The sequence below is a fragment of the Galeopterus variegatus genome, unplaced genomic scaffold, assembly GCF_000696425.1.
Source record: "Galeopterus variegatus unplaced genomic scaffold, G_variegatus-3.0.2 Scaffold571, whole genome shotgun sequence".
NCBI classification, from domain to species: Eukaryota; Metazoa; Chordata; class Mammalia; order Dermoptera; family Cynocephalidae; genus Galeopterus; species Galeopterus variegatus.
This window is the reverse complement of record NW_007726682.1, coordinates 206,269-230,029: the sequence shown is the minus strand read 5'-3', so window position 1 is coordinate 230,029 and position 23,761 is coordinate 206,269. Positions and strand designations below refer to the sequence as shown.

Here is a 23,761-nt window from a genome sequence, read left to right as displayed (position 1 = left end):
AGAGGACAGGTGGGGCCTTGTTGCTCCTGGCCTACAGCAGCCTGGTCCTCTCACCCCTGTGTGCCATAGAGATATCATTAAATATCATTTCCTGTTTGAAAAACAGGCACCCGAGCCCTGCTCTCTTAGGTCAGATGAATTCTGAAGTAGTGGAGTTTCTTTTACCCACACCCCACTCATCTCTTCCCAAGGACATGCTGTTGTCCCTGGATGGGGACTCAGGACATATCCTCAGCCCTTCTTACAGTGGTCCCCTCCATAGACTGTGAGCCTGATGTCCAGTGCAGGGTGTGACCTTCTGATCTTGCTCTCAGAGGGAGGGAGCCTCTTCTCCTGACCCCTCTCTTACCCCAAACCTAGGTGAAAGCATCCTGTCCTTGTTTCCACAGCACCAAGACATTTTCGTTGCTTTCATGTCTAGTTTAGAGGGTGGGCTCCTCTTGGGAGGAGAGAGGGAGGCCCTCTCTAACTGATCTAACTGGATTTGCATAGTGCCTGCCACCTTATCTTTGGGGTGGGCAGATACTAGCAGTAGCAATAACCAGCCAAAGAGCAAGCCTGTTGAAGCTGTGGACAGAGGTGCCAACCCAGTGGAGGGGACTGAGTAGGGGGAGGTGTTGGGAATGATTTGGGAGGAGAACCAGGTAATTCAAAGTTTTCTATAACGTAAGCTATGCCCCACATCCTTTTGAAACTGCATATTTCTAGCTTATAACATTTTCTGGTTGTTGGGCATCTGTGTTCTTCTTGGAGCAAAAGGCATGAAGAACTTGTGCAGTCCATCCACATGAGTCCTGGGTGGCCCTGTGCTTGTCCTCCTGCCTCCCCCTCATTCCCCCCACACCCCTTCCACCCAAACAACATCATTCGATGCAGGGATATTCTCTATATTCTCTGCAGACCTTTTCTGCCTCATTTTCAGATCCCTTCTGTCACTGCAGCATTGTTCTCAGTGCTGGCCAGGGAGACAATGGCATCCGGCCACCCTGCTCTCACTGAGGACTGAAATTACAGACCCAGGAGCCACATAGGCCAGGTGCAAGTTCTAAAATGCAAGCTGGGCTGTGCCTGTTGTCACTAGGTATTCCTCAGCTTCAGCTTAAGGAAAAAAATTAATTCTGTGTTTATTTCTATTTTCTGTTTTGGAGTCATAGATGACTAAATTACGAGCAATGCAGTTCAGTCTCTCATTAGTAATTATGATCTAAAATTATTTTAAAATATGACATACTCTAGCCAAACCATTTATTCTTAGAAATTCTGCCCCTTTATTCCAGTGTGATTTGACATTTCAGTCCCACTGCTTTTCTGCTTTGCCACAGTTACCGCTCCCTGGCTTGGAGCGGGCTGTTAGTTTTCACTCCTCTGGGTTGCGCTGTGTTCTCAGACACTGGTCCCGAATCCGCCTCCTTATTTTCGGCCTCCCTGGATTTTAGCCCTGCTGTTTGTTGTCTTTGATTCCTCAGCGCCCTCCTCCCCAACACTGCCAGAGGGCGTGGCTGCCACCATGAGAAAGTGGCATTCTGGGCCAGCTGGGCTTGCTGCTCCCAACCCGCCTCGTGCCTGAATTGCTTTCCTGTCATGGGGTGCTATCCCAGACACTCCCCAGTGACATGGCCTTTGGGCCATGTCAACCCCATTTTTCGTCTGGACCTTCAGTCTGAGTTTAAAACTGTTAAGCCCAAAGCTCTGGGGAGGACATCCCATGTGAAGTCTCTCCCAGTATCAAGGACAAGGGCCTTCAGTGGACAGGCAGCAGATGAAAACCTTGGCACCGGCCACTCACCAGAGTTGAAGATGTTGCAGATTTAGAAACCCATTGAAATTCCCTACTCTAAGCATCTCCTTTTATAGAAGGCGAAGCTGAGGCCAGACAGGGGAGGGGGCTTCCCAAAGGCACAGAGCAGTGAGTGGCAGACCCACCAGGAATCCTGACTCCATCACTTTTGAAGGTTTCATGCCCCCTTTCCCCATCTGTAAAGTGGGGTGATAGCACCTGCCTTCTTGAGGTGGGATTTGGGGGTGGGGATAAAAGATCAGCTCTCTGAACTCCTCCAGGGTAGACCCTGGCTCTAGAGAGCTTTGTCCCCTACTCTGATGGGGGAGGAGGGTGAAATTTCTCATTGTCCCTCTAAGAGTTGGAGGGCTCCAACTCTGTGTCCTGATGGTCAAGCAATGTCTGCTGGGCTCGGCTCCTTTCTCTTTTGCTACCAACTAGAATGAAGTTTTTGTCTCTCTCACCTCTTACCTCGCCTACGAGTGTCTCTCCCTGTCGTGTAGCATCCCTGTGCTTGCAGCTGCCCCGAGCCCAGGATATGCCCAGGTTGCCAGCTTCAGCATTGATTTATGAGCCTAGTTGGATGCAGGGAAGGTCCAGGTTAGCCTTTGGCTCCCCTCCTATTGCCAAGGGTGGGGTTGAGTGGTTGCTTAGGAGGAAAGAATACTAAAATGTAGCAAGAATCACCAAGTTTCAAACTCTCAGGCTCTTGGGAGGTCCTAACTTGGAGCCAAGGCAGGCCTCTCTCCCCTTCAGACATCCGCAGAAGCCTGCTCTGGGGCTTGTCTTCAGAGACCCCCTGCTCTTGCAAACTGGTGAGCATTGCCCAAGGAGTGGGGTACAGGTATGTGGAGAGCTACACCCAGGGCATTTGGTGAGAGCTCTGCCTGGGGCCAGGAGGTGGCCTTGCCTCGCAGCTGGCTCCCTGAGGCCTTGGCAGCCTCCTGGGGAAAGGAGAGAATAGAACGAACCAACATCTGAGAGCCACACCATGAGCTCTCAGAGCCTGTGCCCGGTGTCCAGAAAACTCCAAGTCTCCAAGAGCTTTAGGAAAGCCTTTGCAAGCTCCTTAGCTAAGTACTTCCTCTGCTAAGGTTCCAGGGGTTCCAGACCACGGTGGCCTGGCCGCAAGTTGCCCCTGCCGTGCTCTGCCTGTCTTACTGCCCAGCAGGCTCACTGACGGTCAGACGCGTGAGCTGTCTCCAGCCTCCGGTTTGCTTCCTCCCTTTTCTCTTCTGCTCAGTGTTTGCATGCACCCGTCTCTTAAAACACCTCTGCAGGTATTGTTTCTTTTGGAGCCTTTCAGAACATTCACTAGTTAGTCATCCAAAGGCTTGTGAAGCAGGAAAGGACTTGGTATCGAACCTACTCTGCGTCAAGTGTCATCCTAGCTTCACCTTTCAGCGTCACATCGATTCGGTCGCTAGTTATCAATTCAGCACTTGAGTCTCTGAGGAACTGCTGTAAGATGATGATGGATGGGAGATGCATGGGACCCAGCTTGGTGCCAGACACCGGACTAGATCCTGAGGGTATAAATGGGATTCTGCCCTAGCCCCTCCCCTCAAGCACTGAAAATCTAGAGGGAGAGACATAAACACGTACAAGCGAGTATGAGGAAGGTCTGGGGGTGCTGAGAGGCAGTTGTGTGGGGCACAGGCTCTGTGCCCATGGAGCTGGGGGCGGGGGCAGGTGCCACAGAGGGAGACACCCGAGGTGCAGACTCTTCCACAGTGGGGGACAGGTGGAGTGTAAATAGATAATAGGCCAGCTGCTGGAGATGTGTGTGGGTCAACTGGGGAGCTCAGAGCGTGGAACAGGAGTTGATGATAGTTAGGAGGTGCGGTTAATTTTGTAGGTATAATGTGGTTGGGTGGTTAGATTAGAAAACAACCTTATTTTTTGGAGATTTATGCTGAAGTATTTGTGGGTGAAATGTCACAATGCCTGTCATTTACTTTAAGATACTAATACTCCCCCAAAAAATAAATGAAGCAAATGTGGAAAAGGTTAACAGTTGTTAGATGCGGGTGATAGGTATACAGGTGTTCATGATATTGGCCTTTCTGCTCTTCCACAGATTTGGAATTTTTCAAGATAAAGTTTAAACAAGTAAGTTAATGTGGTAAGGTTTGCATTTTAGAGGAATCACTCTGGAAGCTGTGGAGGATAGGTTAGGTGGAAACTTAGAGACACTAAGGACCGGACTCAGCTAATAATAACCCGGCGATGGTCCAAGATAGGAGGTATTGATAAGGGAGACTCGGGGAGGACTGGCAAGGTAAGTGCTGGGTTCGAGGCTGACTCCAGCTCCTTCACCAACATGAGGTGGCACAGGAGGAGGGGCAGGGATGGGAAGAAGGACGGTGGCAAGTCTGGCAGGCCATGTTGAGAGGGGGTGACCAGAATCCACTTGGAGGACATATCCTATAGCATGTGGCTGGGTGGGTCTGCAAGTTGGGGCCTGGCCAAGCTTGAGTGATGGTTTGGGGCAGGGGTGGAGGTGGGGGAAGCAGTTGCTAGTAGATGGTAGCTGAGGCCATGAGAGAGGATGAGACTGTCAGAGATGAAAATCCCAGAGAGGGAGAGAGAGGAGGACAGAATCCCAGGCACACCAGCATTTAAGGAGTGGGAGAAAAATTTGACTAGTGAGGAAATTCAGATTCTGATCATTTACACGGTTTTTCCATATCTACCTGGCTAATCCCAGTTGAGGCTGGGATTTGGAGAGGGAGAGAGAGGAGGACAGAATCCCAGGCACACCAGCATTTAAGGAGTGGGAGAAAAATTTGACTAGTGAGGAAATTCAGGTTCTGATCATTTACACGGTTTTTCCATATCTACCTGGCTAATCCCAGTTGAGGCTGGGATTTGGGCCTGATGGCCAGATTCGCAAGCCCTCTCAGTCCCACATTCCCACTCTGCTCTCAGCTTAGGGCTGTGGTGGGCCCTGCTCACTGCAGTGGTTTGTTTGACATCCTCAAAGCCACTGTGCAGACTAGGGATCCCAGTCAGCAAAATCACTCCTTGATAAGCATCAGGAGCAGAAGTGGCCTGAATCAGAGACACAGCTTCCATACGGAGGAGCTGGGGCCCTTGGGCAAGGCATGTCACCTCCCTAGGCTCAGTCTCTTCCTCTGCAAGTGGGGATGATGGTGTCCGCCCCACCAGCCTGCGGGAGAATGAAATGTGATCACACATATGAGCCAGAAGGACTTCAGTGGTGTCTAACGACAAATGCCACACTTTGGTTCTTGGGAGAAATGTGAAACATCCCCTCTTCATGTCTGTTTGGGACACGTTCTTCTTGCCAGATGTCAGTCCCCCAAGGGATGGGGGGTGACCCTGAGCTCCAAACAACAGTGACTGTTTCTGAAAGGAATCTTGGACATGGGCACAAACACACACACACAAGTGTGTAATAGGCCTGGGATCCAGCCTTGCCAAGAGGTCAGTCTTGATCAGGTCCATAATTGAAATGCTGGCCAATGTCCTTCCAAATGAAGCAGAAACTGCTGGCCCAGTCCACAGGGGAGCCTATGGGAGATGATGTCATGTCTTTCTTTATAAATACAGGAGCGAGGCATGCCTGCTTCAGCACACGGCCCTGTCCTGCAGGGCTCTGTGTCCCTGCAGGTTCTCTCTCATCCTCTGCATCGGGGCAGCGGCATCCAGACAGATGCATAGGGCTGGGACCCAAGCACAAGTAAGCAATCCCTGCGAGGATCTTCCAGAACAAACTAGAAGCAAAATTTGCTTCTTGCTAAGGACGACATGCGTTTTTCCAGGCCTTTCAAAGCAAGGCGGGTCAATCGAGTTATAATTGGCTCTCTAATTAGAACTCCCACAAGCTGTTAAATTCTTTACCTGCTGCCTGGCATCTTACACAAAGGTGACAAACCTGCTTCTGCCTTAGAAAGATTAAAGAAAGCCAGCTCCATTCTCACCCTCCTTGCCAACAGCGGCCCCCTCCAGCCACCACTCACACGCCCATACACCCACCAGCAAGTATGACATGGGACACAGGCCAGTTTACAGGAAAGTTGGCTGTGGGGAAATCAAGCGGAGAAGGTCGTGCTGCTGAATGATATGGAGACTGAAGGGGAGGAAACAAAGCCTTTGTGCCCATTTTTTCAGGTGTGGGAAGTTAGAGGGCGTTTCAGTGATGCCGTAAGCCTTCCCTGGTCGAGTTGCTCTGTGGTATAAGCAAATATATCTCCTTTCTGTATCCCCAATGCTGAAGAAAACAGCATTTTTGTGTTGCTCCCCTTGGCCATTGGTGTGCTGTGGATGACAGCATCAGTGTCTTTCACAGTCCCAGCATCACCTGTGTTTCCTTTGTGGTCCCTCTGCCCTAGCTCCAGGGCCTCCTGCAGCTCCTGCCTGTTAGCTGATGCGCAGTGCACACAGGAACCCGCAGCTCCGTTCTCATCTCTCCCCAGCTCCGCCCACAGTGCATCACATCAGTAGCTTGAAATCAGCCATGGTAGGAGTATTTATAGCATGGAAATTGGCAAATGCTACAAATCAGGGCTTTTTTTCCTTTCAGAGAGCCGGTTTACCGGCACACCACCGGACTCATGGGTCCGGATAGCTTGAATTATTGTGAGAAAAGGGAGGCAAGAGAGATGGGGAGAGCAGTGGACACTGGCGGAGAGAATGCCAGTGAGAGACCTGACGTGAGACCCTGGGGGGAGGGTGCTCGTGGCACGGAGTTAACGGAGCTCACCTGCCACCCAGCTGAAGAGGACATGCACCAAGGGGAGAAGGAAGAAGCCAGGGCAGGGAGTATGGAATGCTGGGAGCACACATTTTGGAGCAAGAAAGACCTGCGTTTGAATTCTGACACTACCACACGTTGGTGACTTGTTGGAGGGTGCTCGTGGCACGGAGTTTACGGAGCTCACCTGCCACCCAGCTGGAGAGGACATGCACCAAGGGGAGAAGGAAGAAGCCAGGGCAGGGAGGATGGAATGCTGGGAGCACACATTTTGGAGCAAGAAAGACCTGCGTTTGAATTCTGACACTACTCTTGGGTCCCCTGTCTGGTGAAAACTCAGACCACTCCGACCGTGGGGAGTCCTTTAGCGTTGTGTTGTCCTGGCAGCGGCTGTGTAACTGCCATTCTCCATGGAAGTCTGGGCAGCCTGCAGGGATGGGCCAGGGCCTTGCTGGCTGTCCTGGCTAGGGAGAGCACCCATGATCCCTGCCCCCAGACACCCCTGCCACGCTGGCCCAGACGTGCAAATTGGCTCGGAGGCCGCAGCGAGGTTTCCACAGTGTTCTCATGGTGGGCCTTGGGCTGGACAGGAGGGGTGACTGGGGCAGAGCTGGGAGATGACATCCATTCCATAGTCATCTTTTGAGTGCCTACAGTATACCAAGAGTGTGCCAGGGACTGGAATGACTTTCAGTCAACAAGCATTTACTAAGTGTCTGCTGGGTCCCAAGGATCACACAGGTCTCTGGAGATACAGAGAGGAGTCCCACAACCCCTGCCAGCAGGAGCCTAAGTCTTCCCAGTCCAGCAGCTGGTAGCTCTTCTCCTCTGCACTGCTGGCTTTTTTGAGCTTTCCAGAGTTTCCTGAAAATCCAAGAGCATACTCCACTCCACTGACTGCACTACTCAGTGACCCTGCAGGGGCTTGCTCGGCTGGGCTGGCCCACAGCCATGCTCCACGCAGAGTCAGAGCAGAGCTGCCTCCCGCTCTCTCTCCAGCAAAGGTGGGGAGTGGGTCCTGGGCTGCTGTCCTGTGTGTGCTCAGCTTTGCTGCTGGGGGTCAGCATTCCAGGCTTCTGTTCCTCATGGCCAAGTGGCTGCAGACTCTCCTTCGGGAAGCCCTGCCTGGTCGCCTTAGCCACTGACACTCAGGTCCTGGGAGAACACATACATACTGGGTATGTGGTAGGTTCTCCAAAAAGTACTTGTGGGATGGATGATTTATCAAACTCTAGAATTTTCAGCTGGAGACCACCTACTCTGCCTCTTTTATTTTCTAGATTAGAAAAGTAAGGCTCACGGAGGAGAGGACTCTGAGCTGGCAGCAGGTGGTGGGTCACAGAACAGCCTGGGAGGGCCCTCAGCCAGCCCTGTCTCTTGCCCCAGGGAAGGCACAGCTTCTGGCTCCTCAGTGAGATGGGAACAGGCTTTTGCCTTCAGTGTTTGGTGACAAATGGTCAGACCTGAGTACAATGAGTGCCTCTCAAAGGCGTTTCCCTGCCCCACTTGAGGACAGGCTGAAGCGGAGGCCAGAGGAGAATCTGTCAGGGTCCTTGGGAAGGGATCCCAGCCTTGGGCCTCAGGAGTGGGGGCTGGGGTTTCTAGGACTCTGCCACTCTTGGGCCATGGGACCCCCAGGAAGCTCCTCAGCACAGCTCCACATGTGGAGTGGAGAAAACAGTGGTCACATGTACACTGTTTTCTGACCATGGCGAGCCTTTTGCCTGACATTCCCCCACCAGAGCCCTGGGGTTGCAACCCCATCACGTCCCCACCAGCTTCTGGGGGAGTGAGGCCCGTGCTCAGGCCTGCTCTTCTTGCCTGTGGAGGGGGGTCCCAGACATCGGCTCCTCCCTGACCAGCTGCACACGGCCTGGGGTGGCATGCTACTTTCCCAAATGCCAGGGCAGCAGCCTCCCTAAGGACAGGAGGGGCCTTTGGGGGGTGATTAGCACCAAACTTTCCACTGTGGGGGATGACGCGGCCGTGGGGAAGCTGACTTCCAGGCTGCCTGTGCTGCTGTTCCCTGCCTGACTTGTTGCAGAAGGTGGATACAAATAAGTCAACCAGGGAGATGTGTAAATAAGCGAGCAGGTGTCCCTTGCCTATCACCGATGGAAAAGTACGAGCAAGGGGAGCTGTGGTAGCACCCACAGAGAACGCTGGCAGGCGTATAGCAGGTCCCACAGCATCAGGACCAAAGCGTGCTCTCTCTCTCCTAGGAGCTGGCAGCTAGTATTCGTGTTCAGGCTGAGCCTCTGAGCTAATACTCTTGCAACAAAGCATGGGATTTAAATGGCAGATTGGGGGAGGGGAGGCTGAGACTCCTCTGGAATGTTACCAAGAACTGTGTCAGGCTTCAGCGTGGGGAGGATGCTCAGTATCCCCACATCTTGCTGGGGATCCCAAGGCTTCCTCCTGTCCCCTGCCTGAGCTTCACCGAGTGGACCTGGCATCCCTGCTCACTGATGGTCCTTTGCTGGTATATAGGACCTGATTGGCCTCACACTTTTCAATTAGGTCAATGCATCATGCGGTGTCAGGGATGCTTATGCTGGTGCTTCTGTGAGTGTGTTCATTGAATTTGTGAGTGCTGTGCCTCAGGTTGCAGCCAGCAGGGTGCTCCCGTGGACACTGGGCACCAGAAGTCCGCATCTCCCTCCCCTGTCTGGTCTCCAAGGAGCATGCCTGCAGCAGCATCTTGTCCTCAGGCGTTTGCTTGGACGCAAGGGTGACTAAGTGATTCCACTCCCGGAGCTGGAGGTGCGGGCAGCGCTTGGGATGAAGAGAGGGAGCAGCTCTCAGCTGGCCTTTGTGCTGTTTTCTCAAGGAGAAAGCAGAAGCCTCCCTCAGTCTTCCTAACATGGAGGTCAGAGAGAAGTTCAGACATATTGCTGTTGAGATGAAATCGTCCTTCCTTTATTCAAGTCATTTCTCCCTCTCTTTTTCTTAATGGTTAAACCACCACACCATTAATTCTCAGAGGCAAGTAAAGGGACTCAGAGTTCTAGACAGTGGGTTGTAGTTGGGGCCAGCACAGTCTGTCCAGGGCACAGAGATCTCTGAGATCCTTGGGTTGGAGTAATACGAAGTTCCTATACCTGTTTCCTGCTGCCTTGGAGTTTGACTCCTTACCTAAATGACCTCATCATCCCACAAAGATTGCAAAATTGGGTGTGGGGGTTGTTGTAAGATCAGCACAGCAGGCAGAATGCTGCTGGTGCCAGTGGTAGGGAAGGGACCTGGGCTGCCATCACCCCACCCTGCCTGCCCTGCCCAGGGGAATCTAGACAGTGAAATGGGCTGCTGTGTAGATAACCCTCCTGGCCCCTCAGAGGGTGCTGGATAGGGCGGGCATTCTTCAGGGCATCTAGATGTGGACATCCCCATCACCCCCCCCCCCCCCTAGGACCTCTTATGTCACCTGGGTCCCAAGAGCGCATGGTCTGGCTCACCTGGAATCTGGCAGCCAGCTCATGGAGGAAGGGCCTGCAGTGCCCAGCCAGACTGACAGCTGAACAGGGAAGTCAGCTGTGATCACTGTCACATCCCAGACCTTCTCCCCAAGGAGGGTTTCTCTCTGGGCAGCCTGGCTGATGTAGGGGTCTGTGAGCAAGGGGTCCAGAGCCTGCTAGTCACCAGAGAAGACCTCTTGAAATGCATCTCTTGGTCCCCTAAATGCCCGACACTCTCTGGAGATCCCAGTAGTCTGATGTGGAGGAAAGAGCCTGAGCTAGTCTGAGACCCCACTTCACCTCCACCTGGCTCATAGCTCAGCCGTCCTTTTCCTCACCAGGAAATGAGGTGCTCTGTCACCTCTAAGGCCCTTCCCAGGTGTGGCCCTCCCAGCCCATTCAGGTATGATCACGAAGGAGCAGTCTACTTCAGGATGAATTAGACATGCAGGCCCAGACTTCTGTTCACAGGAAGCTTTTAGAAGCAGAAGTGTCAGATCCAACTTGGGGTGACAGCTCCTCCTCTGTGAGTGTGTGGCCATGAACCAGCCACTCCGTCCTGAGCTTTGGCCTTCTCATTGTTTAAAAAAGTGTGGGAGCATCATTCTGCATCTTCCAGAACATCCTCCCATGTTGTCCTTCCAACAGGCCTTGCTCTGGCAGATGCTGGAATGATGCACGTGAAAGACACAATCGCTGCCCAGCTCAGTCTGGAGCAGGACCCACAGCAAACTTACCCATCCAGTCCCAAGCTTTGTGCTGTCTGAGAGCGGGCAGGGCATGGGACCCAGTGACAGCCTGTGCCACTGAGTTCCCATTGCAGTGCCAGCGCATTGCTGGCGAAACTCCCACAGGCGCTCAGTCCATGTTTGTAGAGGGAAGAAAGAACCAGAAATGGCTTTGGTTGTGTCAGAGGAACAGAGCCCTAGCCTGGGAACCTGGACTTTTCTCCTTAGATTGCTTCTGTGATCCTGGAAGAGTCCTTTCCCTCTCTGGGCCTAGTTTGCCCCCCTAGAAAATAAGGTTGGCCCTTTTGGGAATGCTCACGTGCCCTCCTCCCTACCACCCCGATCCACCCCCTAAACATCTGCAGCACAGGGGGCAGGCTGGGTAGCTTTGGGCTTGGAAGCTGCTGGCAGATTGGCTGTGGTCCTCCCCTGAATGTCCCACTGATCTCCAGCAACTCTTCTCTAAAAGCCACCACAGCCTGTGGATATTGCAGCACCAATGCTGAAGCAACCAGTTTCAAAGAAATTAGGCCAAGGAAATTTCTGGATAAGTCTCTGTGAAATCCACTGGAGGCTGGGCAGGCCCTTTGCCCAATGGCCAGACCACCTGCATGCTCACTGCTGCCGTTCACTGCCAGAGAGCCCGTCGCTCGGGCACTGCCGATTGCAGAATAAGCTCCTCCAGAATATTCCAAGCAATCCAGAAGAAAGCAGATTTCAAAGATTCTCCCAGTCAGATGTTTTAAAAAGGGGGAAAAGTAAAAGCTGTGCTCACGTTTTCCTGGGGCTTAATGGCACCTTCATGTGAACCTACAGCAAGGTCTCCTTTGAGGGACTATGTTAAGCAGCAGAATTCAGTGATGTGGGGATAGTGGGTGGGAGGTCTGAATGTACATTCCTCTAAAGCCCTGAAGTGAGAGAGGGAGGAAGGGAGAGAGAGAAAGAGAGGGAGTGCATGCTGTTCTGGAAGCTTCCTTCAGATCCTCAAGGGCTATCAGGTAGAGAGAAAAGAGGACTTTTCCACGTGACTCCAGAGGACTCGAAGAACATCAAAGCATGTGGATTAGATAAAAAGGCCTATCAGGCTCCACATTTTTAGCCGACAGTTCCGACTGCTTACTGATGGCGTGGGCTGCCCAGGGAAGTAGCAAGCTCCCACCCAGAGGATGCCAGTGGGAGTGGAGGGCTGCCTGTCGGGAACAGCAGCAGGGACCCAAGACCCCTCCTGGCCCTGAGGAATGCTGCTTCCATAGCTGGTTGGCTGGTGGCTTAGAAAAATGAAGTTTTTGGAAAATTGCATTTTCTTTCCTTTTGAGTTGAGTTCAATGCTGGAAAGGCCTGGTCCCCAGAAGGCACATTTCCTCAAATAAAACAATTGACCTGGAAAGGGGGCCTGCGAGAGTGCGGCCTCTGCAGCCCTAAGTGAGCGGAGCTGCAGCCGCCTCTGGCTGGGTCCATAGCTCTCGGAAGGTGGGGACAATAGTGCTGGGTCTTCCCTTTCTCCTGCCTTCTCAGCTCACAGTGACGAGGAAATGCCTCCGAGGGGTCCCTTCAGCACGCAGACCAGCACTGCTCCCTGCCCGGGCTTGGGAAGCCACCAGACTCTTTCTGCCCTGCACAGAGCATCACTCTCCCTTCTTTGGCTCCTGGAGCCTCAGGCTTCTCCCCATGGCTCCGCACTTCCCTGCCTGCCAAGGCCATCTGTTTCAGCAGGCGGGAAGGAGCCAGCCCGGGTTTTGGTTCTGACAGAGGACGGAGCCCACAGGTTGGAGGAGATTTGCCTTTAATGTCCATCCCAACCCCATTCTAGGTGCAGAAAGGCCACCTAGCATGGGGGCCAGGCCCCTGCTTGTTCCTCCAGAGCTCTTCTCATCCCAGCTGGCCTTGTCAGAGGAACCCACTCCTAAATGCGACATGTCCCCAGGACCACTCGGCTGGCAGTTCCCCTTCTCTCCTTTGTCCCTCAGCCTCTTCCCTCACTGCCCTTCTGTCCAGGTTCCCAGAACAGGACACGAGCTGTCTTTGTTGCTCAGAAGGTTAAGTGGCCTCATGAATGTTCTGTCCCCACTGAGGGCCTGGAGTGGGGGTGGATGGGACCTGGGGGCCACGCTGTGACTGCTGAGCAGCCGTATGCTGCTGGGGAGGGGCTGCGTGCAGGCACACAGGAGCCACCTGCTATCTGCATCTCAATGGGCGCAAGGTTGTGAGGAAGGGCTAGATTTGGCTTTTGGGGGAACTGGGTTAAAACTGAGTGAAATGGCCCATGTCTGGCCCTCCCCCAAACTTCTGACCTGTGAGAGGCAGATGGAGTCGCCTGACTCCCAGAGGGTCCTTCTCCGTGGAGTTGCTCAGCTCGCTCTCACCTGGCTGAGCACAGGGCTGAGTGGCAGTGTGAGAGTCCCACCCCTCACCAGTGCTTGGGGGCCAAGTGGGCAGGAGTCATGGGGGTGTGGGGCTGGGGGAGTGGGGCTGGAGGTACCCTCACCTCGGCCAGGACACCCAGGACCTGGCCCCTGTGGAACCCCTGGATAGTTCACAGTGGTGGAGCCCCTGGCCCCCGGCAGCCAGGACACACACACTCAGCCCCTGACAGCACTGGGAACAGACAAAGTGAAAGTGAAACAAAATGGAGCCCAGTGGAGAACAGGCTGCACCTGGAGCTGCTGGGATCCAGGTAGAGAAGCCGCACAGCCCCCACCCACCCACGTGTGTTTTCAGTTCCTTTTCAAGGCTCCCCCTAGGCTGCGCCCACAAAATGCTTGTGCTCAGAGTTGACAGTGCCTCTGTGGCTTGCCAGAGAAGAAAGGGCCGCTCCAGGAGGAAGGCAGGCAGAGGGCAGCCATGGGCTTTGTGTTCCCAGAGCTGCTCCAAAGAGTCCTTTCAAAGCTGTTGTTTCCTGTGGTCTTCTCAGATTGGTACTGGTTCACAGACTATTTATATTCTGATTTAAAAGAAAAACATTTTTGAAAACACCGCCACTACCACCCTGCTTCCGTATGGTCGATGGCAGACTTGAAGGAAAATGCAAACTCCTTGAAAGAAGTCGTGACTTCAGGGTGCAGGTCTTTCGCAGTTGATGCTATGTTCCAGCCAGAGCTGACTTCCACACCAGCCATGCTGCGGCTTCTGGGAAGGGCTGGAGCTTGACTGGGGTCCTCTTTTCCCTTGGGCTATGAAGTCCACTCTTGGGGACCTGGTAACCTCCAGAAAGCACTCAGTCTGCCATGCACGTAGCCCCTGGCAGGACAGGCAGGAAGTAGCCGGGGTTAGGGGCAGTGTTAGAGCACTGTGATCAGTCTAAAACTTGGGGACCCGTTGCAGGCTCTACAGCAGACCCCCTCAACCCGGCCTTTCTGGGCTCTGCCTTCTAGCCCCACTCTGTGTCCAGCGGTGTCAGTCTTTGAGCAAGGCTCTTTTCCTCTCTGGCCTTCTGTTTCTTTATCTGCAAAAGAGCATTAGACCAGATGTCTTGTAGGTGGGTTCTGGTATTTTCTTGGGGAGCAGCATCAGACCTGCCTTGTAAGAATGAATAGCCCGAGTGGAGACCGTGGCACCCTGTGGGCTCAGCTGGGAGCAGAGCCCCCTCTCCCAGGGGGCTGCTCCTGTCCCTCAGACATCATGCCGATGTCCCTTGAAGGAGAGGAGGCTCTGAGTGTGCTGGCCTGACTTGGGAGTGTGGATGACGTTGACCTCAGACCACAGCTTTTAGAGGCTCACTAATCAACAGCACTGGCAAGAGGCCATACCCACCTCTCCCGTCCCCTCCACCCCACAGTGTCCTACACCATCCGCGCATCCATCCTTCCATCTTTCCAAGAGCTGGCCTGCCCTGAGTGGTGCATGTGCAAAGATGGTTCACAGTGGTCCCTGCTCTTCAAGAGGGAGACGGAGACAGCAGAGAAGAGTCAGCTGGTGTCTGGCACCACAGAAGGGCCCCCCTCCCCTTGGGGTCATTAACAGTAATGAAATGATCGTAATCGTAACATTGAGGATGGTGACCGAGCACCAAAGGTTTGCGAATGTGCTGGGCACCCCTCTCAGCCCTTTGCCAGCTCTTCCTCTTTTCATCCTCACACTGTCCTGTGCATTGGCATTTCTCCCACTATACAGATAAAGCATCCGAGACTCAGGACAGGTCGTCCAGATAAATGGTGGAGCTAGGATCCAAACCAGCCCATCCATGTGCACCCAGGACCTGCACTCTTAACCTCCGAGAGCTCCAAGCCTTTCCCCTGTGGCTAGCTGGGGTTCTCTGACACATAAGCCACCAGCTGGGCCAGGGCCCTTGGAGCCCTTCATGACCCCTCACCTGTGTCCTGAGCCCCCTACATGCCATCTCCACCAGCACGGCTACCACTCAAGTCACAGCAGCTTGGCAATTCTGTCATCCTCCCAGCGGGTGGCAAAGCTGGGGAGATAGGCTTTTCTTTAGCTGCCATCACAATCCCTGACAAAGAAATCCCACCATGGGAAGGCTATTATGTTTCTGTCCAAAAGTCTCTGAGGTGCCAGCTTGGCCCAAATGGCCCCAGCAGCTCAGGTGGTAGCCGGGCCGTGGGAAAGGTGGCAGAGCTGGTCCTCAGCCCCTCCACCTCCTCCAGGGCTCTGCCCATTCTGCTGACCAGGACGTCCCTGTCTCATAGCCCTCGCCTTCGGGCCCTGCTCTACCAGTGAGGCTTGACATCTACCAGCTATACCAGCTGCCATCTCATGGCTGCTGGGAACACGCGCTCTGAGGCAGGCTGTGGTGGGCCAGAGCACGGGCCTGGGCTGAACAGAGCTGCAGTTACCGGTGGCTTAACAGAATTCTCGTCCCTTAGTTTTTCAGTGTCTGCTCACTTATTCATTCCTCCCTGCTTATTGGCCACCTGCCTGGTGTCAGGCCTGGGGATGCAGAGATGACTGGGGCTCACACAGTCCCTGCCTACCAGGCACTCACAGCAAAGCCTGGTTGGGGAACAGCTGGAAATAAGCCACCTTGATTAATGTCGTACCTGTCCTGTGATGGCACAGGACACTTGTGAAAGCACTCTGCGATCAGTAAAACCTACAGTCCGTTGATTGCCACCCCTTGCATGCTAATGATTACAGAGCCTGCTGGATCCGCGTGTCTGTCCTCCCAGGTTTATTTGGGGTTTTGGAGGAGCCGCCTGACAACACTGCCTTAAGCCACCCACCCCTAGGCCCGCAATGGTGTAATGGTGGAGTTTCTGACCCACGAGTAGGACAGAGCGATCTTTAAGTGCACTACACTTCCTCCCTCATCCCTGGCCTTGGTGTGGCCCAGCAGCCTCTGCAAAATGCAGGCTGGCTCTGAAGTGGCGACGGCCGCTGGCTGCTCAGAGTCGCTGAGCACAGGTCTCTGGGGGGTAGAGAGGCGGCAGCAGCAGCCAGGCCCTGGTGTGGAAGGCAGTAGGGATTTGTTTCCCTGCATCCTGCTGCCCAGCGTTTGATTTCCAAAACAGTGTGATTGTGCCTGGGGAAAGGCAGACAGCAACAAGATAGACCAGCTGACTCCCAACCAGAGCTGAGCCTCTTGAATTCTTAGCAGTGACTGCTCCTTAGGAAGGATGCTTTCTTTCATGGACATTATCTCCCTGTACCTGTACCCCTAAAGAGTCAAGCAGTGGCCTTTGACATGGTCTTGATCCCAGCAAAGGGTTGACTTTGCTCTTGAGCAGAGTACCATGGGGATGTCCAGAATCTCCCAAAAGGGGGGCTTTTGTTCTGTGGGCCCGCCCTGCTGCTGGCCTCCCACGCCAGGGCTGCATCATGAACCCTGGTCATGGTAGCCTTCATAGGGCTCCTGCATGGCGCCTGGCGTGTGGCACGGTGTTTAGTCCTTGGGTGGCAGTTATCCTAACAAAGAAGCGGGAATGAGGAAAATGCTAATTGCCCTTAAACCAGCCAAGTCCATTTTGTCTCATTGGAAATAACAGGTTTAATTTAGTCCCTATTTCCAATTTGGTGCATCACCAAGATCTTATTTGTACAACACACCTGATTACAATAATTATAAGCTTGGATTGCTGTCTTCATTTGTGTCTGAAAAAAGGGACTAGTAAGTTGCCTCCTCAGCGATCCCCTCTTCTCTCTGAAGGCCAGCCCCAGCTGGCTCCAGAAACGCCAGGGGCAGGAGAGGGGGAAGCCTGTTTGTACGCCCTCTGCAGGAGTGGGGAAAGGGCCTAGTGTTAAGGGCACAGATGGCACAGGTTTCAGGTCTCAGCTCTGCCATGCACTACCTACGCCAGGGTCTTAGTCAGGTCTTCTTGTCTAGGAACATGATCCACAATGGCACCAGCTCACAGAGGTGGGCAAGGAAGAAACAAGATCTTGCCTGCTAAGGGTGGAGCCCAGCAACTGGCACGTAGTATTTGCTGGGTGGTGTTAGTGATTTTCAGTGCACCCCAGTGTCCCAGCACATCTGGGCAGTCACTCTGTGTTTTTTATTGATTTTGATATGGGGGTGGGGAGTGGCAGGTTATATGGTAATGAAATGTGTCAGTCATCGGAATCTCTGCCTCCTGCCAGGCTGAGGGCTGGGAACAGGAGCCACCGCGTGCCTCTGGGGAGCGTTGCCTGTGGGGGCAGTGTGGCTGGGCTCTTGGGGAATGGGGAGCAGCAGGGCTTTGGGCAAATGGACTAGAGCTCCATCAGGAAGGGCCCAGGCTGACTAAGGTAGGGGAGGTCAAAGGGGGTTGGGGGTCACATCTGCAGAAATGTATCAACTGGCAGATCGGCCCGGCTGAACCAAGAGAAGGCTGGATCCAGCTGGTGATGAGAACAGTTAAATGTCAGCCTTGGGAGTCAGGCCTTCTGTCTTTGGAGAGGAGAGAAAGGACGCCAGGGCTCTAGTGCAGAAGAGCACATTGGAGGCCAGAGAAGGGAGGGGAGGAGCGGGGAGGGGAGCAAGGGAAGGCCTCTTGCCAGCACAGAGGGGCTTGGATGGCATGTCACTCCTGATGGCCAGACACGTCCAGGTCCCAGCCCACCTCTGGGCCACCTTCTAGAAGCAACTCTGGCTCCGAGCCATGGCTCAGACCCCAGCTTGAGCTCGTTCTGGTTGATCCCCTCGTGTGAGTGGCCGCCAAGCTGCTCCTGCTCAGTGGGGCGCTGGGGAGAAGCCTGCTTTTCGTTCCCGTGCCAGGCCTGAGCTGGCAGCCCCTGGCGAGGCTGTGATGTCTCCCTGAACAGCTCCAGCTTTAGGAATTAATTCTACTAAACAGATTGCTCAGAAGCTTCAAGGTCACCTGGAAATGTCAGTCTGTTCCTACATTAGGAATACAAGTCCAGGTATACGGGCTAGAAATTTCCAAGCCCACAAGAACCCTGGAGCACTAGAGAACTGGGAAGGCTCTTAGCTGCCTGACCCTGAAGGTGATGCGTCAGGTTGGCGGCCTGCTCTCTGCAGGACTTTTGGGAGTGGGTAGCCCTGCCCGTGCCCTGTACCCTGGAGCCCACACAGTGGGCTGCACACAGATTCAGCAGCCTGCCACTTTCTAAACAGAACTCCCAGCAAGGGACGGGTGGGCTCTGCGCCACTGCAGCAGGGTGGGGCAGCTTGCTGCTGCTCAGAGCGGTGCCCTCCTGGTCTCGCTGAGCCAAGGCCCTGGTCTTCCTGGGTCTCCACATCTCACTGGCCCACTTTCTGGCTAACAGGACACCCCAATCCTTGTCACCTGCAGCCATCCCAAGCCTCAAGATCCCAAGCAGCCTGTGGACCACCAAAGGGAGTCAAGGAGCCCTCCTGGTCCGCGAGTGAATAGACAGGATGTTCCCAAACAGCAGGCCTGGGCCAGAGAAAAGCTGTGCCTTCGAGAGGAGCGATTTCCCAGTCACAACATGGGAAGGAGCAATAGAGCCAGCAATTAGTGGTCGGAGAAATAAAAGGGAAGACGCAGCACGGCAGCTGCCCGTCTGCCCTTGCTCACATGGAACTGCGTTATTGCCCGAGTGTGCTGGGGCGTGGGTTGAGAGAGCCCCACAGAGCTCTCCTCTGCGGCCTTGGCCTTGCCTCTTAAAGCAACAGAGGCAGCACGGACCTGGCGGGAGGAACGGGCAGCTTTCGCAGCAGGCAGGCCTGGGCTGGCCTGCGACGCGAGGTTCACTGTGACCTGGGGCAAGAATATGGCCTTTCTGAACGTTGTCTCCTTGCGTCTAAAGCAGTGGTAATAAGAGGTGAGCTGAGCAAAGTGGCTCCCACAGTGCCTGGTGGGGGAGCGCTCCACTGGGGGGAAGAAAGCAGCGGGGAGCCCAGTGCAGCCTGAATTAGTTCTCCATCTGCAGCCAAGCAAGGACACCTCTTTCTGTCTCACATGGTGGCTTGTCCCTCATCACTCATTTGCCAGAAGCATGCAGTGTGTGGCTCCCTGCCGAGAGAGCCACCATTCAGTATGTCCATGCACTGAGTCAGGGCTGAAAGGGCTGTGCCGGGCTCCTTGGTGGCCCTTTTCATGCTGCTGCCCGTGCCACTGCCTAGACCCCCACCCTATCCACATTTCTCTACTGGCTAGATTGGAATGTTCTAGAGTGAGCTCAGGCTGATAACCTCCCCTAGAAAAAAGGGGACAGGAGCTCAATAGCCCTCTCATCCTGCTGAATGCACTCAGGAAAAGTGGCCTCCCCTTCAGGCTGCCTGACCTTCGAGGTTGGGAAGTGAGGGTATCAAGTTGGCAGATTTCCTCTCAAGGAGGTCCAGAGTGGGAAGAGCTCCATCCTGGGAGGTGGGTGGCATTATTTGTCACCCCATCCTGGACCCACATCCAGGAGAACTTCAGGCAGGCTCAAGGATTTTGAGATGTGGGTTTACAGGGCTAGCTGTATGCCTGGGGCGAGAGGCTTGGCCTCTGTGAGCCATAGTTTACTTACCTGCAAAATGGGAGCAGGAGCACCCAGTACATAGGGGTATTTCTCCACCACATGCAAGGTGCTCCACAGATCAGGGCTCTTTCTTTGCAGCAATAAAAGCAAGCCTTGCACCCAGGCACACGTGTACTGGCTACGCCTGTGTGGAATTGCTTTGGGGGTGTTCCCATTGAAGTAAATGCATGATCGTATGTGAGCACTTAGAACCATGCCCGGTGTAGTAGTATCAGCGTTCATCCAGAGGGCATCCCAGCCTCCATGCCAGGTGCTCGTAGCTGCAGGTGACTCTGGAAAGTCAGGCTGCTTTCTAGGCCTTTGGATGCTGGAAGAGGTCAGCCCAAGCAGCCTTCAGGGCCTGGACACTTCCCACTGAAGACACCCCCATCTTCCTCCCCAGAGTGGGCCCTTCCTGGTCCCCTGGCTGGCGCTCATGGTCCCACAGCCTGTGGCAGGCACATTTTTGCCACCACACTGGCTGGCTGTGCTCCCGAGAGCTCCCACGGACCCTTGCTGATCGGTGAGGTCCGGGCTGAGAACAGGCTGACGTGCCTCATGATTGATATGCCTGCCGCCTAAAGGAAGGCAAGGCTTTATTGGGAGATTCAGGATGGATTCGAATGGCCAGCAGGCTGTGCGACATTCCTGGGTGGAAGACTAAACATTGTAAAGAGGTCAGGCTTCTCCACACACTTAGAGATTTAATGCAAGTACAACTCCACTCCCAAAGAGAATGAACAAAATTATTTTAAAGTTCATCAGTTAGTACAGGGCAAGAGTGCCAGGAAATACACGAAAAGCAAAAAGCAGAGAGGAAAGGCTCTAGGCCTCGCTGTTAAACATGATTTGGAGTAACAACAACTAAGACGGTTGGTGCTGATCCAGAAGTGAGGTGTGCGGCTCATTGGGAAGTAATGGGAGGCCCCTGGTTAAAGTAACAACTCACCGTGTGCCAAAGTCCACACCCCACAAGGGGGAGGGAGAGAGCACTGGCCGGTTTGTGTCTAGCACAGTAGAAGAAGTCCACCTCTGTCTGCCAAGGTAAGGTAGTCAACTACTCAAAACGGCATATCTCAGTAAATAGAACCGAACCTGTGTCAGTTCTTTGAAAGGGTAACTTTCTAAGCTTTGAAGTGACAGAAAAAAGTTCCACCGAAGACCAACAAATTTAAAATCCAGTTTTTAATTTAAAAAACCTGAAACTTCTGTTCAGAGAAAAAATATCTCAAAAGTCAAAGAACAGCCTAGAAAATTGTAATAGCAGGTGAATATCAGTCTTATGAAAGGCTCCTAAACAAAAGCATGGAAAATATTTAACTTCAGTTGTTAATAAAGAAATATAGGTCTCGGGGTCGGCCCGGTGGCGCACTGCGCTAGTGCGCCGCTTGGGAAGTGCGACAGCGCTCCTGCCGAGGGTTCGGATCCCACATACAGACCGGTTCCCGCTCACTGGCTGAGCGAGGCGCGGGGGCAACACCGAGGGTTGCGATCCCGTTGCCGGTCCCGGTCCGGTACGGGGGCGACACTGAGGGTTGCGATCCGTTGCCGGACACGGAAAAAAAAGACACACACACAAAAAATATATATAGGTCTCAACAAGGAAGAACATTTTGCTCTTATGACATTAGCAAGAATTAAGAATAGTGATAGTTGGGGTCAAGGACCAACCACTGAAGCTCTGCTGATGGCCGAAAAAGTGATAGAAACGTTTGGGGATAAAATTTGCAAAATGTGTGGAGAAGTCTTAAAAGAGTCATATCCTCTTACCCAACATCAGCCACTTTGGGGAACCCAAAAGGGAAAGTCTCCAAATGGTTGTCAAGCCAGTTCCACTGAACTCCCCCAGGCCACTGTGAGGATCCCACAGGGGGACACTGGGCAGTCCTCCCCGACTGTCTACACCCAGAGTTTCTTTTTGTCTGTTTTTATGTAGACTGTGGAAATTCCCAGCAAGATTTCATTTAACTAAAAGTTTGCAGGGCTATAAAAAGGTTTGAAATCCACTGATCTGAAAAAACAAAGAGGTGCTTTCTGGAAAGATGTTCATTGCAGTGTGACTTATAACAGCAAAGAGACTGGATATGACCTAAATGTCTCTCCCCATGAGGAAGAGACTGAGTAAATGAGAACATGTGTGTTGGATGGAAGAGTACAAACACATCACCTGTGGAGATGCATAACCTGGAGACGTGGTTGTGATAAAATATTTGGGGACCAGCACATATACCCTGACTAAAACTGTGTAAAATGACAGCTATGCACAGGCTGGGCCTGGCACGAGCTGCAGACAATGACATCAGCGGTTTGGTTAGGGTGGGGGGCTGTGAGCAATTTTTTAAAAATCTGTTGTGATCATTGTGATAGTAATATCACAAGTGACATTTCTTTAGGTTAAAAAAAAAAGATGACAATACCCTTCCATGCAAGTAGGTGTCAGGACATGGCAGGATATCTGCCCTGGGTACAGACTGAGGCCTTCTGACTGGTTCATTCCTGGTCGTTAAGTTTTCAGATGAACCAAGTGAAATTGCCATATTCATAGTTCAAAAATTTCAGCAATTTAATATGGTTCAGTGACTATTTTGACTGCTGCCCCTGAGTGCAGGAAGTACTTGAGAACTTCCTAGGTGCCCAGCCCAATGGAGGTACATTCCCGCCTCCAGGAAGCTTACTAAAAACTCCAGGACAATAGAAGCCCAGAGCTCCTAGAGTCTCTTTGACTGTCTGACAGTCTGTCTGTCTATCTATGTGTCTGTCCCTCTTATGCCTACAGGCCCTGATCCTTCACCAGCTGGGCCGCTACAGTCTGGCAGAGAAGATCCTCCGGGATGCAGTGCAGGTGAACTCAACAGCCCACGAGGTCTGGAATGGGCTGGGTGAGGTCCTCCAAGCTCAGGGCAACGACACGGCAGCCACCGAGTGCTTCCTGACAGCCTTGGAGCTGGAGGCCAGCAGCCCCGCTGTGCCCTTCACCATCATCCCCCGCATTCTCTGAGCGGGCACCACCGGCCTCGCCTGCCACTCAGGCCCCGGAGGCCCATTGCCCGGAGGGACGCACCCGCCTCACGGAGGCCAGGGATGAATGTTCGATTGACCACAGTGAACTAACCAAACCAACCTGAATCATCGCTCTCTCCACACACGTTTCTCTGGTTGTTTTTGCCAGCCCAATGGTAGTTTCTGACCTACTGACCTTGTTCAAAATGGATTATGTGCCATATTTTGTTGTCATCTGAGTTTTAAGTAAAATGATTATGGAATTAATCAGCAGATGTAGAGGAATATATTCGAAGTTAAAGTTCAGTGGCGGAACAGATTATTTTTATCAGAGCTGTAAAGAAAACTGTCCTCTCCTCCTACCGTCACTCTTGCCCCACTTGGCCCAGAAACCAAATGTGAACGTTCTGTTTCCCACCTCAGTGCTAGTCCACGCCAGGACACCAGCTGATAACTCCCTGGTTTTATTGTCAATAATTGTACCATGTGATGAATTACTGTCCGCACTTAGAACAAAGCCTGAGTCCAAGAATATTTATATTTTACCAATATATGCCTGTTACAAGAGAAGGAAATATGAGTTATTTAAGTTTAACTTTTTTATGTGAATTCAGAGTTTATTTATCGATGGAAATATGTACAAAGAAGCTTCAAATGGAATATTTACCGACATTCCTTATACATGACGGACACTTGGCTAAATGGGAAGATGATGTTAATAATAAAATGATTTTTAAATGGACCCATGACCCATGTCATTCTTAAAAGCCCACAGACCTGGGAGAGGTTATGGCTCAGTTCCTGGGGTGGGAATCTGTCTGTGCCTGGGGACAGGTCAGCCCTGGTGCTAGGAGGCCACTACATGGCAGGGGGCTGATCTCCGTGAGAGCAGCTGCAGAGACAAACCTTGGGCGAGGTCCTGGCCACGTCGCTCCTGGCCTGAGCAAGGCTGCCCAAGCCTCTCTCTCCTCACTTGGAATTTGAGGGGTTTTGTGGTAGATATATGTTTCCTGTGTCCTTGGCATCCAGGCCTCTTTTTTGCAGCAACAGCCCTAATGTAGTTTGGGAACTCACCTTTTCCAGCTCTCTCCATGTTGTCTGGATGGGGCTGTGGGACTGGAGCATGTGACTCAGGCCTGGCCAGTCAACATCCTGCATTCAGTGGCCACAGAGGTTCAGGAATGAGCATGTGACCTAAAGTCCAGTCAGAGTGGGAGCAGCA

General features: G+C 53.0%; 1 protein-coding gene across 1 annotated transcript in view; it reads left to right on the top strand.

The window, feature by feature from the left end:
* The window catches only part of TTC7B (tetratricopeptide repeat domain 7B), a 252,642-nt gene extending 229,361 nt beyond the window's left edge, over positions 1–23,281 (top strand). The window contains exon 19 of the mRNA XM_008570126.1: positions 22,316–23,281. Within this exon, the coding sequence (XP_008568348.1) occupies positions 22,316–22,537 (222 nt within the window). The 3' untranslated portion in view covers positions 22,538–23,281. The remainder of the gene's footprint in view (positions 1–22,315) is intronic.
* The last annotated feature ends 480 nt before the right edge of the window (positions 23,282–23,761 follow it).